Source organism: Papilio xuthus, unplaced genomic scaffold (assembly GCF_000836235.2).
Source record: "Papilio xuthus unplaced genomic scaffold, Pxut_1.1 DF829660.1, whole genome shotgun sequence".
Classification (NCBI taxonomy): domain Eukaryota; kingdom Metazoa; phylum Arthropoda; class Insecta; order Lepidoptera; family Papilionidae; genus Papilio; species Papilio xuthus.
Window position 1 is genome coordinate 394,000 of NW_013528989.1, and position 13,547 is coordinate 407,546.

Consider the following 13,547-nt stretch of genomic DNA (forward strand, 5'->3'; position numbering starts at 1 on the left):
GCGAGCTTATCACCACCTCAAAGGCAGGCAACGCATCTGCGGTTCCTCTGGTATTGCTGATGTCCATGGGCGTCGTTGAACACCTCGGTATTCCGGCTGCTCGTTTGCCCCTTTCTGTTATAAAAAAAAAAAAAACAGAAAATTTAGAACACTTAATAACAATTTTTCTTGTAAGACTCTAGCCGCTCTCGCAGACAGAATGGCATGTTAAGGATTGAAGATTCCTCATACTAAATCAATACTAAGTATCTCTCATAGAGACCATTAAATGATTCTTAAGAGACTCACGATTCGACGCTGTGTAAGTAATGCCGTCATTCCAAAATAGATCTTGGATTTTTTCTGTCCGTGATAACACTTGTAAATCCAAATACATGGTTACCCTATCGCTTGTTTTATTAATAATATCGACTATCTTATCTTCATACATTTAGAAAAATCGTCGACTCATTGTCGAGTTATTTGACTTATATTTAAAAGCCAAGATATGTTTAAAGTTCATTTTAGTATAGTGTAAGCTGCTGGACACATCTAAGGTGAATAACAATTTTATTTTAAGTTAATTTATGTGTTTTTAAAAGTATTCATAAAGGTACACGTCCATTGGCCAGCGCCGGACGCACCGCAGCACGGCTCACAACGGATTCTAGTTTGCTTTGTATGATTTTACATATCGCAACGTACGCATCGTCCGCATCGTAATCCAAAGGAATGCAGTTTAATCCTTGCATGCGATGCGTCTGACGCGACCTTATGTACGCGTATCTTATACTTGCAAAATCTTAGTTCTCGGAATAAGTGCTCACTAAATATTGTAATTAATGTTGGTTTTAAATAATAATTATTAATATGCCATATATTTAAAAGAAAAGATTTAATTGTTTGTATTGAATTGCCTCTGAAACTACTGTACCGATTAGAAAAAATTCTTTCACTGTTGGGAAGCTACATCACTGAGTGAGGTTATAATAATCATTTTTAGTTTTTTTTTTAATACTTAAGTGTGAATTCGAATGCTATATGTGATAAGTCCATACTAAAAGACATGTATTTTCAGATGTCGAGGATTCTGATAGGACTAGTCGCCTTAGTGGTCGTGTATATCGCGTGGTCAGCGTTCAGCAGCGAGTCACCTAAGCTGCCTCAGTTTGATACAGAAGAATGGTGGGGTCCAAACGAATTGAAAGGAAAGCAGGATACCAGTATTAGACCCTTCCAAATCAAGTTCACTGATGAGGTATGTATGTTTTCATTTTAATTAAAATAAATGTGTTACTTCTATAATTTATCTTTAACTAGATATCGCCCGCGACTCCGCCCGCGTGGGATTAAAAAAAAAACTTAAATATTAACCTATGTGTTCTTCCTGACTATGTTCTGTGTGTATGCCAAATTTCATCGAGATCTATGCAGCCGTTCTGGAGATATCTTTAAACAAACATCCATTCATCCATCTGAACATTCGCATTTATAATATTAGTAAGATAAGAAGTAAGATGTATAGACTGTTTATGTACAAAAGGTGGCAAGAGCAAGCGGCTACCTGAAGCATTTTCTTACTTGGACAGTAGACTTGCCCTTTATATCTTTACTGTACTTGAGTAGACTTTACTAAAGTATTTTCTGACAGAATCTACTCCGACAGCAGTGCCTCTCACCCGGATTAGTGTGTCGCATATTATACTTTTGTATTCACATTTAACATATCTTTTAAAGTCATATTGTCCGTTGATTTCTGAGACCAAAACGTCTGTATAAAACATATCTTCATCCTTGTCATTGCCTTTGACAGAACAGAAATAACGATATGTTTTAAACGGGGATTTTGTTGTCAGAAATCTACAGAGAATTTCCATTATGCTGATAAAAATGCACCAATTACTAATATGATACGTTGTTTCCAGATGATAAAGGATCTTAGAAGTAGATTGAAGAATCATCGACCACTTATCCCACCTCTTGAAGGTATAGCATTTGAATACGGATTCAACTCCAAAGCTATAGAACCCTGGTTAAAATACTGGGCTGAGGAGTATCCATTCAAAGAACGGGAAGCTTTCTTAAACCAATTCCCACAATATAAGACCAATATTCAAGGTTTGGATATCCACTTCATCAGAGTTAAACCGCAGGTACGTTAATTTTCTAATATTTCTTGTATCATTCCAATTAAGCTCTATGCTTATGCTAGGACATGGTTTCCACAATAGTCCAATTCGAAGCCCCGACCTTATGATCGGAAACCGGTACCCTAAACCATTAGGCTATTGACGTTTATTCAGTACTTGTGTATGAATTAAGAAATACATGAAATATCATCATGGAATAAAATATGGATGGCTTCAAAAGATGAATACAAGAAAGTTTGGATGATTTGAAAGAGGATATGCGTAAGAAGGGAATGAATTCAGATATGATGACTGACATGTATAGAAAAGTAGAACATACTGAGCTGAATCTGTAGAGAAAGGGATAGAAAGATGACATTATAATAAAGCTTGAAATAACGGAAATGACTAACATCGCTTAATTCAGAGTAAATTTTTACTTAAACAGTTGCCTGGTGTAGATTTCTGGTATTAAATCTAATCTAAAACACTTCCTTAGTGATAATTCTTTGAATGCGGTAATGAAACATGATAAAAAAAATCGACTAGTGAAAAAAAGGAAGGAGAAAAACCTTGAATTCAAAAAGTGGTCTGCTTATTTTTATAGTTTTAGACATTATTAATTATAATCCTTTGGCGCGAATAACGTGCTTTCGTTACAAAGTCCAGTGTCAGAATGAATAATGAGGGGACATAAACGTCGACATTTTAGTAAGGCTAGTGATAAGTCAATACACTGCCACATTTTCGAATTTTCTTTTCTAACTAGTCTAGTCTAGTTACTTAGAAACGCTACAAAAATGAGCTTATAAGTATCTTCTAATTCAAGGCTAGATTATTAAATCGGTGTATTATTTACAGGTACCAGCTGGCGTGGAAATATTGCCTTTACTAATATTGCACGGCTGGCCAGGTTCCGTGAGAGAGTTTTATGAAGTTATACCACTACTGACTAAACAACAGCCAGGATATAACTTTGCTTTTGAGGTTATTGCTCCTAGTCTACCTGGATTCGGATTTTCACAAGTAAGAATTCATAAATCATCATCAGCTCACTATACACTCCACCACACTGGCCCAGTGCGGGTTGACTTCATCCATTTCTTTGAATTTCTTCACAGATATGTGCAGCATCACGATGTTTTCCTTCGCCGTAAGAACATATGATAAATGTTAATCGGACATATATAAATCGAACAACATATTGGTACATGGCAAGATTGGGACTCAGGACCTATCATTACAAGTCAAGTGCTTTAACCCCTGAGCCACCGACGCTCATACTTCATAATTAATGAAAGCCATTCAAAGTATAAAATAAATCAATTAAGCTAGTTATTATTATACTTGGATTGTCTTTGGAAAGAACTCCAAGATTTTGGTCTTATTATGCAATATTCTTGTAGGGTGCAGTACGCCCCGGCCTGGCGCCACCACAAGTGTCCGTGATCTTCAGGAATCTCATGCACAGACTTGGCTTTAAGAAGTTCTACGTACAAGGTGGTGATTGGGGATCGATTGTTTCTGCTGCTCTGGTAACATTGTTCCCTGAAGATGTACTCGGTCAGCATACAAACATGCCCGTGGTTCAAGTAAGTTTATGGTCTTCTTATCCTATTGTATGCGGCCAGTGCTCCAAGTTTCGTCCTGCAGACAGATCAGATTCATTACTTGAGATTTCAATTGTCTTTCTCTGCCTGAGCTAGGTTCGTGTAATATATTTCTTGGACTTTTCTGTTCCCACTAATATTTATCTTCTTTAATTTTTGAATTACAGAGTAAACAAGCAACCTTGAAGACGATACTTGGGGCTTATATTCCATCTCTAGTAGTGGAGAGTCACTTAGCAGAGAGAATGTATCCTCTGTCTGATTTCTTCGCTTTCTTAATGGAAGAATTCGGATATTACCACCTACAGGCCACCAAACCGGATTCTGTTGGTAAGAAAAAAAATATAGTAGCAAAGGCAAAGCCTGCTTTGAAGCAATTGTTTTTTGAAACAGATATTAAATATTTTTTTTATGCCATAAAATCAAAGGGAACAATTTAAATATGGAATGCTCAAAAGAAAGCTATTGATCAAGTCACGAACTCTAACAGCAATGTAGGTTTTATGAAAAAAAGAATTTAAATTCAAAATAATTTGATATTGTACCATCTTTTCTATATTACCTAGTCTGGTTGGTTTGTGCTGGATTAAACTAGATATTTCTGGTTACAGGTACGGCATTAACTGATTCCCCGTCCGGTCTTCTCGCCTACATTCTGGAGAAGTTCTCCGTATGGACACGTCGTGATCATCGTCACAAGCCAGACGGTGGACTGGAGTTCCGTTTTTCAAAGGCTCAGTTGATCGACAACCTGATGATGTACTGGGCTTCCAACTGTATTACCACTTCTATGAGATTGTACTCTGAGGAGATGAGCAGGAAGAATCAACAGTTGGAAATTGGAGAGTAAGTCATCTTGGTTGATTAGTGTTCCTGCAGTCTATCTTATTTAGTATTCTACTTATAAATTCTTTATACCTTCTTCGAAAGCCTCGAAGTCTTTTGAACTTAATAGCTGAGTAGCTTAATGGTTAAGAGTACGGATTTCCAAATATGTGGTCGGGGGTTCGAATCACAACATTAGTCTATTGTCGTGAACCATATCCTAGCACAAGCTTAGAGCTTAGTTGGAATGTTACAAGAAATATTAGTAAATTAAAAAAGTTGCTAACATTAAAAAATCCCAACAAATTAAATAGATATAATATAAATAATTTTTATCTTCAGATTCCCCAGCCCAGTACCAACGTGGGCACTACAAGCGAAGAACGAAGCAATGTACCAACCACCAAGTATCCTAAAACTGAAATTCCCCAATCTCGTGGGCACATCAGTGATGGACGACGGTGGACACTTCTTTGCCTTGGAACTGCCCCAAGTCTTCGTGAAGGATGTCTTCAAAGCTGTTGATGCGTTCAGAAATTGGCATAAGAAAACTGCGAAGACAGAATTATGAGATGTATAGATGCTTTAATTTAGTTAATTAATTTGTAAGGAATAAAAACATTTTATATTAAAAAAAAATTAACTGACCTCTTTTATTTAAAAATACAGACGAATTGAGAACTTCCTCCTTTTTTAAGTCGGTTAAAAAAAGCTGTCACCCGCGAGTCCGTCCAGGTGGAATTAAAAATAAAAATAGTAGCCTATGTGTTCTTCCAGACTATGTTCAACATCTATGCCAAATTTCATTGAAAACCTTTAAACAGACATCCATCCTTCTAAACATTCGCATTTATAATATTAGTAAGATTATGCCTTGTATAGAGACGATATGATACCTAAGTGGGTAGGCATTGGTATCGTAATCTATAGGTCTGGGTTCAATCCCCTTCATGTACTTTTTTTTTAAATATTTGTTGAACGAAATTTTAATTTTAAAGCTCTTTAAATTGAATAGAAATTATTACAGTTTTAATACTATTTAAATAATAAACATTATATAAATAATAAATTAATATAACTAGGTATATAAAAAAATTATCTAGGTATGTAGGAAATATATTTTTAGAGATACGTTACGTACAACGATGTAGACAAAAACCTTGAACTTGTTAACTGCCGAGTCATGCTGACTCGAAACAAAATTTTATTTATATTATGCAACATCTGTTAGGAGCTAGGGCCACCATCAAATTCACAAAAATAAGACAGTTATATGATAAAAATGTAACTATAATTTACTTGTGCTAAAGTAATCGTTATGATTAAGTTTAATTAAATAATATTTTCATGAAATAATAATCTTGTAATATAAATAAAACAGCTGTTTAAACTTTAGTGAAAACCTCACATCAATATCCAATCGGATTGCAAAGATTTATAGAGATTTGTCAACGAATTTGTACGTACGCACAGCTAGACTGTCTGATGACAACTGACGACTGTCATCTGTGATGACACCTACGAACCTATTCGGGGTTGCCCGCTTTTAAACCAAAAGGACATATATCAAATGTTGCCATTACCAAAAATCGTCGTTTTACAGTGATTTTAATCAACCAAAATTAACAATTGTTAGGCGCTATTAATTTTTTTGCGAACCTTACATTTACAATGGATGTGTTACAACAATAACAGTCGTAAAAATAAGGTGTAATTTGATGTCTTTATAAAACGAATCGCTATACAAAACTTACGAAAAAAAAACTCTCCAAAGAATCTTATTTACATGAGAAATTGGAAAATGTTGTTACCCTACGATTCTCAATAGTGAAGGTCAAACTATTAATACAGTAGTCGGGTCTACGAGACTATACACCGTCTATAGTGTTTTATACTCTTTAGTGTTAGTGATATTTATTCAGATTATTAAATATCTAACTGTGTGTTTCTGAGAGTGTGTTGTTATTTTTGTTTTGTCAAAGGTAATTGCAGGAATGACGATATGTTTTATACAGAGATTTCGGTCTCAGAAAACCAGAGTGTTTGTGTTTACACCTAATATATATTATTTATTCTGAATGAAAGTGCCGTGAAAACAATAACCTCTATATTCCACTGGAGGCTATAAGCCGGGATATTTTGTGCCTATTTGATTTTTGCCATCTTGACGCCAATTATCTCAGTTGATAGCAACAAGACAGACGACAATTTCTGATGTGCAGAAAAGAATGCTAACAAATATTCAATAAAATTCGTATTATCGTACCTATGTTCATGCTGGAATAATTTTTCATGGGTCTGTAACTCAATTCTTCTTCTAGTGCCTCTTTTTTCTTGAAGGTTGGCCGCTAACTTGGAATATTTGGTTCTGTCAAGAGTAAGGCGAAACAGTTCCTCCGCTGACCTAATGTTACGTAGCCACTACTTTTTCCTACGTCAAACGCGTCTCTTGCCTTCAATCTTGCCCATCGTTACTTCACTATGTATTAGAAATAAGATAATTTGTAATCGATGCAAAAAAAAATCGTACAAATCGACCCTTATCGAGCAATTACAATAACAATGATAATAATATGAACACTCATCCGACTATTCAATTTTTAATGAAATTGTGTCATTTTATATTTTATGCAAAAGCATCATGTTAAGTAATATTACGATTTTAGTAGGGTCTCCATGATTTTACGAAAAAAGTTGGGACATGTCTTTAATACTACTATGGTATTATTCTTTTGAATAAAAGTTAAAGGAACGCCTCCATATATTTTATTAGTTAAGATTATTATTTTCTAAAAAAAAGTCACCCTTCACTTAGGGTAGGCTCTAAGCCCCTCGGTGGGGATGTATAGTGAGCTGATGATGAATGAATGAATGAAAAAAAAAGTGCTCGGAGTTGTATATCAAAAAAGTGAACTTACTATCTTACTAAAATTATAAATGCGAATGTTTAGCTGGATGTTTGTTTGAAGGTATATCCAGAACTTTTGAACGGATCTCGATGAATTTTACATACATATAGAACATAATGCAAGCACATAGGCTACTAATAATGTTTTTTTAACTCCACACGGACGGATTCGCGGGTGACATCTAGTATTACTATAATTGTAGAATTGGACAGTACCATATAATTGTAAATACATATTTTTTAAATGATCTATCTACTTTTTTTACATCTATTCATAATTTCAGCGAGATTCATGGAGCTGTTTTGAAGTTACATTCTAACAAACATCCATCCATCTAAACTTTTACATTTATAATATTAGTAAGTTTGAAATTATTATAAAACAGTACAACATATAGATTTCACGTGTCTTTTAGATTTCAAAATAAATGGTTACCATATTGTATTATTGTCCATAAAATCTTATCACCACGTGTTCAGGATTTAATCCAATTCACAATGACTGCGTTGTTCTTTCAATGTTTAAATAACGTTACATTTAAAATTTTTCAAACAGTTTACATCAAACTGTATAGAAAGAAATACATAAAAAATATAATTTTAAAACATATCTGTATAAAAAGTGCATTTATATTTTACCAGTTCAAAAATATCATCACTCTTCAATAGTTGAGAAGAAATCGTAGCAAAGGGTATAAAAGTCTATATGCCAGTGCGAGTTGAATCAGTGCTAAGGTAAACGAGGAGTTGCTATAAAACCGCTAAGGGTCCTTCATGAAGCGAGCTTATCACTATCTCAAAGGCCGACAACGTAACGCGTTTCCTCTGGTATTGCTGATGTCCATAGGCGTCGTTGAACACCTCGGTGTTCTCGCTGCTCGTTTGCCCCCATCTGTTATAAAAAAAGAAAGTGTAAATATTATTGTGTTCCCTTACGAATATTTAGGACTGGCTTTGACATTTTACTAGCAGTATTCCCAAGAATCGGTTCAGTTTCGGATATTATTAAATACTGTCAAATCATTCCTTTTTTAAATATCACTAACTGTCGCCAGAGACTGTCCGTGGAATTTAAAAAAAAAAACTTAATTAGTTTTTTTTTTAAATAATAGCAGATTCTTGATTTTATTCCAACTAAGCTCTAGGCTTGTGTTAGGATATGGTTTACGACAATAGTCGAATGGCGGGATTCGAACTCTAAGTGATCGGAAATTCGTACCCTTAACCATTAGGCTATTGGAACTTAAATGTTCTACATCTATGACAAATTTCAGTGAGATCCATGCAATCGATCTGAAGATATCTTTAAATAAACATCCATCCAAGCATTCCTATTTACTTAAATTAGTATAGACAATAGGCAGTACATAATCGAATAGGTTTTACAATATATAATAATAAATTATGTCTTTCAGATGTCAAAAATTCTGCTCGGTTTTGGTGCCCTAGTGGTGGTCTACATAGCGTGGTCGGCGTTCTCCAGTGAATCTCCTAAACGCCTAGAAATTGATCAAAATGAATGGTGGGGGCCGAACGAACTTAAAGGGAAACAGGATACCAGTATCAGACCTTTCAAAGTACAGTTCATCGAAGAGGTATGTAACCTTCATAATAAATATAAAATTTATATTCAATGACATTTTCTTAGTTACAAATTCGAGTTGAATCAAAGAGCTTACAGAAAATAGAAACGTTTTAGACAATATAATACAACGCCATCTTTCGGATAACACTATAAATAAATAAACAAATCATTAATGAAAGAAGAAAGATGGCGCTTTAGAAACTAACGCACTTGATCAAGCTTTAAATAAACACAAAAATTAAGCTAATTAAATTGATTTTCAGATGATAAAAGATCTTAGAAATCGACTGAAAAATCATCGGCCGTTCACCCCGCCTTTGGAAGGTATAGCCTTTCAATATGGTTTCAACACTAAAGCGATAGAACCCTGGTTAAAATTCTGGGCTGAGGAGTATCCTTTCAAAGAAAGGGAGGCATTTTTCAATAAATTCCCGCATTACAAGACTAATATCCAAGGTCTGGATATCCACTTCATGAGGATCAAACCACAGGTAAGGATAGCAATCCAAGCTCATCACTTTTGAATTAAAGAGAGAAATAAAGGAATGGTCGCAGCCCATAGAAATCCGCAACATAAGCGTTGCCTACCGTTAATCCACGGAACAGTTCGCACAGAAGCTAATATTATTCCTTCCTCCATCAAATACACTTCCCCTTTCCAACCTTCCCTTATAATAAAAGGGTGGCAAGGGTAAGAGGACTAAAATTAAGCCTCCGGCACTCCCACTGTTCAGACGAAATGCGGAATGGCTTCCACTTGACGCCTGTCTTCTGTGTTGTCGCGGTATTACAGCGAGCGAGCCAACCCAATGCATGCAACATACATAGGTTAGAGAAAATGCATTCGCTTCTAAACGATACTATAAAGAACTTCAAAAATGTATAGAACTGACAATAACTATGGATAAGTCACGTGATTGTCGCGCCTCAGTTCTGTACATTTTTTAAGTTCGTTATGGAATCGCTTGGGAGCGAATGTACTTTGTCTAACCCCACAGATGTTATGCAACAATTAATTAAAAACAAATTTGAGTTACATATTCAGTTATTTCCAGGTCCCAGCTGGAGTAGATGTAGTACCTTTGATTATATTGCATGGCTGGCCAGGCTCTGTAAGAGAGTTCTACGAAGCTATACCTTTATTGACACAACAACAGCCTGGATATAACTTCGCGTTTGAAGTAATTGCACCTAGTTTACCTGGATTCGGATTTTCTGATGTAAGTACACAATTTGGTAAATATATAAAGAGTTAATAATTGTAATTTAAACATTTATAAGTACTAAAAATGGCCTAAGTACTAAATATGAGTATGATTTCAAATTCATCAGTTTTAAAGAGGCGACCTTTTCGTATTCGCTTTTAATGGCCTACGTTAAAATCTTAAGCCTTAGATTAATAGTATTAGGAAGATAATTCAACACTGTGCCGGTAATCGGCGCAACACTAGTTCTATTAAATTGTCAACGTTTATGTCCCCTCACTAATCAATCTGACACTTGACTTTGTAACGAAAGCGCGCCATTCTCGCCAAAGGATTCTAATTAATAATGTCTATAAGTTGGGAGTAGTTAATAATTATCTTATAAAAGTTCATTGCCTATTTGTTTTTCTGATGAACTTAAAAAAAATCTCAGCACCACAGCATATGACTTCAACCATGTTACGGACTGCTTCTTATTTGGTTGCTAGATGTTTTTTTCGAACTACTGTAAAATATTGATTTTTTCCGTGTAATCCAGGCACCGGTCCGACCAGGGTTATCAACAACGCAAATGGCAGTGATTTTCAAGAATCTAATGACGAGACTTGGCTTCAAGAAGTTTTACATTCAGGGCGGAGATTGGGGCTCCACTACTGGCTCAGCGATGGCCACCTTATACCCTGAAGATGTATTAGGTTACCATACGAATATGGCTATTACTCAGGTAAGGAATTTTATTTTAGAAAATTAAAAAAAGCCAAGTAACGCCATCTATTTGTCAACAATTAAAATTTATTTTATGTTGACCTCAACATAAAATAAAGTACGTTATCTGTTGTCAATAAATCAATAAAAGATGGCGCTAAATTCAGTATTAATTTCTTTAAATAAAACGCGATAACAAAGCTTCTGTGGGTACAAATACTTGTATTTTATTACTTTAAAACTATCAAATACAAGGAGTTTCTTAAATGGTTATAAGAGTTATATAGAATAACTAGCTGTCGCCCGCGACTTTGTCCGCGCGGGATTAAAAATAGATGTTGGCCGATTCTCAGACCTACTCAATATGCTCACAAAATTTCATGAGAATCGGTCAAGCCGTTTCGGAGGAGTATGGGAACGAAAATTGTGACACGAGAATTTTATATATAAGATGTTAATTTTTACAGGGTAAACAAGGTGGGTTTAAAACAATGCTTGGCGCTTTCTTCCCATCTCTTGTGGTGGAGAGTCATTTGGCAGACCGAATGTATCCTCTCTCTGACTTCTTTGCGTACTTGATGGAAGAATTCGGATACTTCCATATTCAGGCCACCAAACCAGATACAGTTGGTAAGTGTCCTTTACCTTGTATCCAATGAGTTGCAAAAAGTGAATTCAAATTAAATTACGACAATACACAAACAGAAAAAGAGAAATGGAAACTTAAGGGAGGAGGGAGATTGAGGACAATAATCTGGTGCACAGACTCCACATAAAACAGGATAAAGACATGGAGATTTTAATAGAAAAATACTTTAAAAATTAAAATCTAATTTTATATCATCTTTTATCCTAGGATTATTTAAAAATGTATCTTGTTTCCAGGTGTTGCCCTAACCGATTCTCCGTCTGGTCTTCTCGCGTATATCCTAGAGAAATATTCAACAAACACAAACCGTAATCACCGCAAGTTACCTGACGGAGGCCTTGAGAGACGGTTCACCAAGACACAGCTGATCGACAACCTGATGGTCTACTGGTCTACTAATAGAATTACAACTTCAATAAGACTGTACGCTGAAGATTTGAGCACTAAGAACAGACAGTTGGAGATTGATGAGTAAGTAAACAAAAAAAAAACAATAATAAACTCCTATAATACAATCCGAGAAAAAATAACCTAATGACGTCATCATCTCCCTGTCCTTGTCCCACTTATAGGGACAGCGCATTCTGTTTCCCTCTTCCAAATCTATCTATCTTTCGTTCCCTTCTTAATTAAGTCACTTTTCATGCAATCCATCTCTTTCTACGCATACATCTCTGGCTAGAAACCGTATTCTTTTAAACCTTTTAACTCTACAGAAGGTCTCAAGAGAACGGTAAATCGCAACACGTAGATTTTTATTAACTAAATTGCTTGATAACAGTACACAATACTCGTGTCCATATAGAAAGAATTTAAAAGAAAGAAATATAATATTACTACATATAATCACCCTTAACTTAGGGTAGGCTCCGAGCCCCTCGGTGGGGTCGTATAGTGAGCTTATAATGAAACATAATAGAGTTAACACAAAGCAAGGATTTGCACAAAAAAAGAAAAATGTGGCAAAGGAAGTCAGCTTAGTGTACGCAATATTTTTACGCGACGATTTTTGTTTTACGATTATTCTTTTCTTAAATTTCGAAGATTCTTTCTTTTTTTATATGTAAAGGTGGCAAACGAGCGAGCAGTCACCTGAAATCGCTGAAATAGCGAAGTGACCGTTGTCCATAGACATACGCAATTGCATATGCGTTGCCTACCTTTAATCGACGGAGGAGAGGATGCACAGAAAGATAATATCTTCCCTTTCCATGCATCCTCTCATCCGGAAAGTCCACTTCCACTTCCCATCCTTCTCTTATAAGAAAAAGGTTGGAAACAGAAAGAGGACTATATTAGGCCTCCGGGACGCACACTCATCAGACTGTAGTTGGAATTGCTTCCACTTGACGCCTGTCTTCTGTGTGGTCGTGGTATTTCACCAGACGAGGACAATTCGTGCGAAGATGTTAAAGCGGGCTCTACCACTCTTAAAATTCTTACTTGTTTGGGAAATTTAAATATTAATCTGTTCTACAGTTACACGACTCCAGTACCAACATGGGCGTTCCAAGCGAAATACGAAGGTGTGTACCAACCTCCCAGCATCCTGAAGACGAAGTACATCAACCTTCTGGGCACCACAGTTTTAGAAGATGGCGGTCATTTCCTCGCTTTTGAACTGCCTGAAATCTTCGTGAAAGATGTCTTCAAAGCTGTTGATGAATTTAAAAATTGGCACAAAAATGAATCAAAGAATTCAGAGCTGTAAAGTGTTTTAAATAAATAAAGTTATGATTTATATATATTTTTTTTAATTTTGAAAAATTAACAGGGAACTGAAAGGTAAGAAAAAGATTTTCAAGCATTTACTATCAATTAATCTTAATCTAAGTAATAATAATTATAATCTTACTAATATTATAAATGCGAATGTTTGGATGGATGGATGTTTGTTTAAATGTATCTCCAGAACGGCTGAACGAATTTCTATGAAAATTGTCATAGATGTA

General features: G+C 35.4%; 2 protein-coding genes across 3 annotated transcripts; both read left to right on the forward strand.

The window, feature by feature from the left end:
* The first annotated feature begins 466 nt into the window (after positions 1-466).
* LOC106116199 (juvenile hormone epoxide hydrolase-like) lies at positions 467-5,191 on the forward strand. Its single transcript, XM_013309958.1, has 8 exons — positions 467-536; positions 1,058-1,237; positions 1,905-2,132; positions 2,970-3,134; positions 3,515-3,700; positions 3,886-4,048; positions 4,330-4,564; positions 4,886-5,191. The coding sequence occupies exons 2-8, from the start codon at positions 1,058-1,060 to the stop codon at positions 5,112-5,114; spliced, it is 1,386 nt and encodes a 461-aa protein (XP_013165412.1). The 5' UTR covers positions 467-536; the 3' UTR covers positions 5,115-5,191.
* Positions 5,192-6,412: 1,221 nt separating this feature from the next.
* LOC106116186 (juvenile hormone epoxide hydrolase-like) lies at positions 6,413-13,340 on the forward strand. 2 transcript variants are annotated; one of them, XM_013309947.1, is made up of 8 exons: positions 6,413-6,525; positions 8,867-9,046; positions 9,300-9,527; positions 10,092-10,256; positions 10,780-10,965; positions 11,414-11,576; positions 11,832-12,066; positions 13,075-13,340. In XM_013309947.1, the coding sequence occupies exons 2-8, from the start codon at positions 8,867-8,869 to the stop codon at positions 13,304-13,306; spliced, it is 1,389 nt and encodes a 462-aa protein (XP_013165401.1). In that variant the 5' UTR covers positions 6,413-6,525; the 3' UTR covers positions 13,307-13,340. The 2 variants fall into 2 exon arrangements, with proteins under 2 accessions (XP_013165401.1, XP_013165393.1); XM_013309939.1 differs by lacking the exon at positions 6,413-6,525 and adding an exon at positions 8,023-8,186.
* The last annotated feature ends 207 nt before the right edge of the window (positions 13,341-13,547 follow it).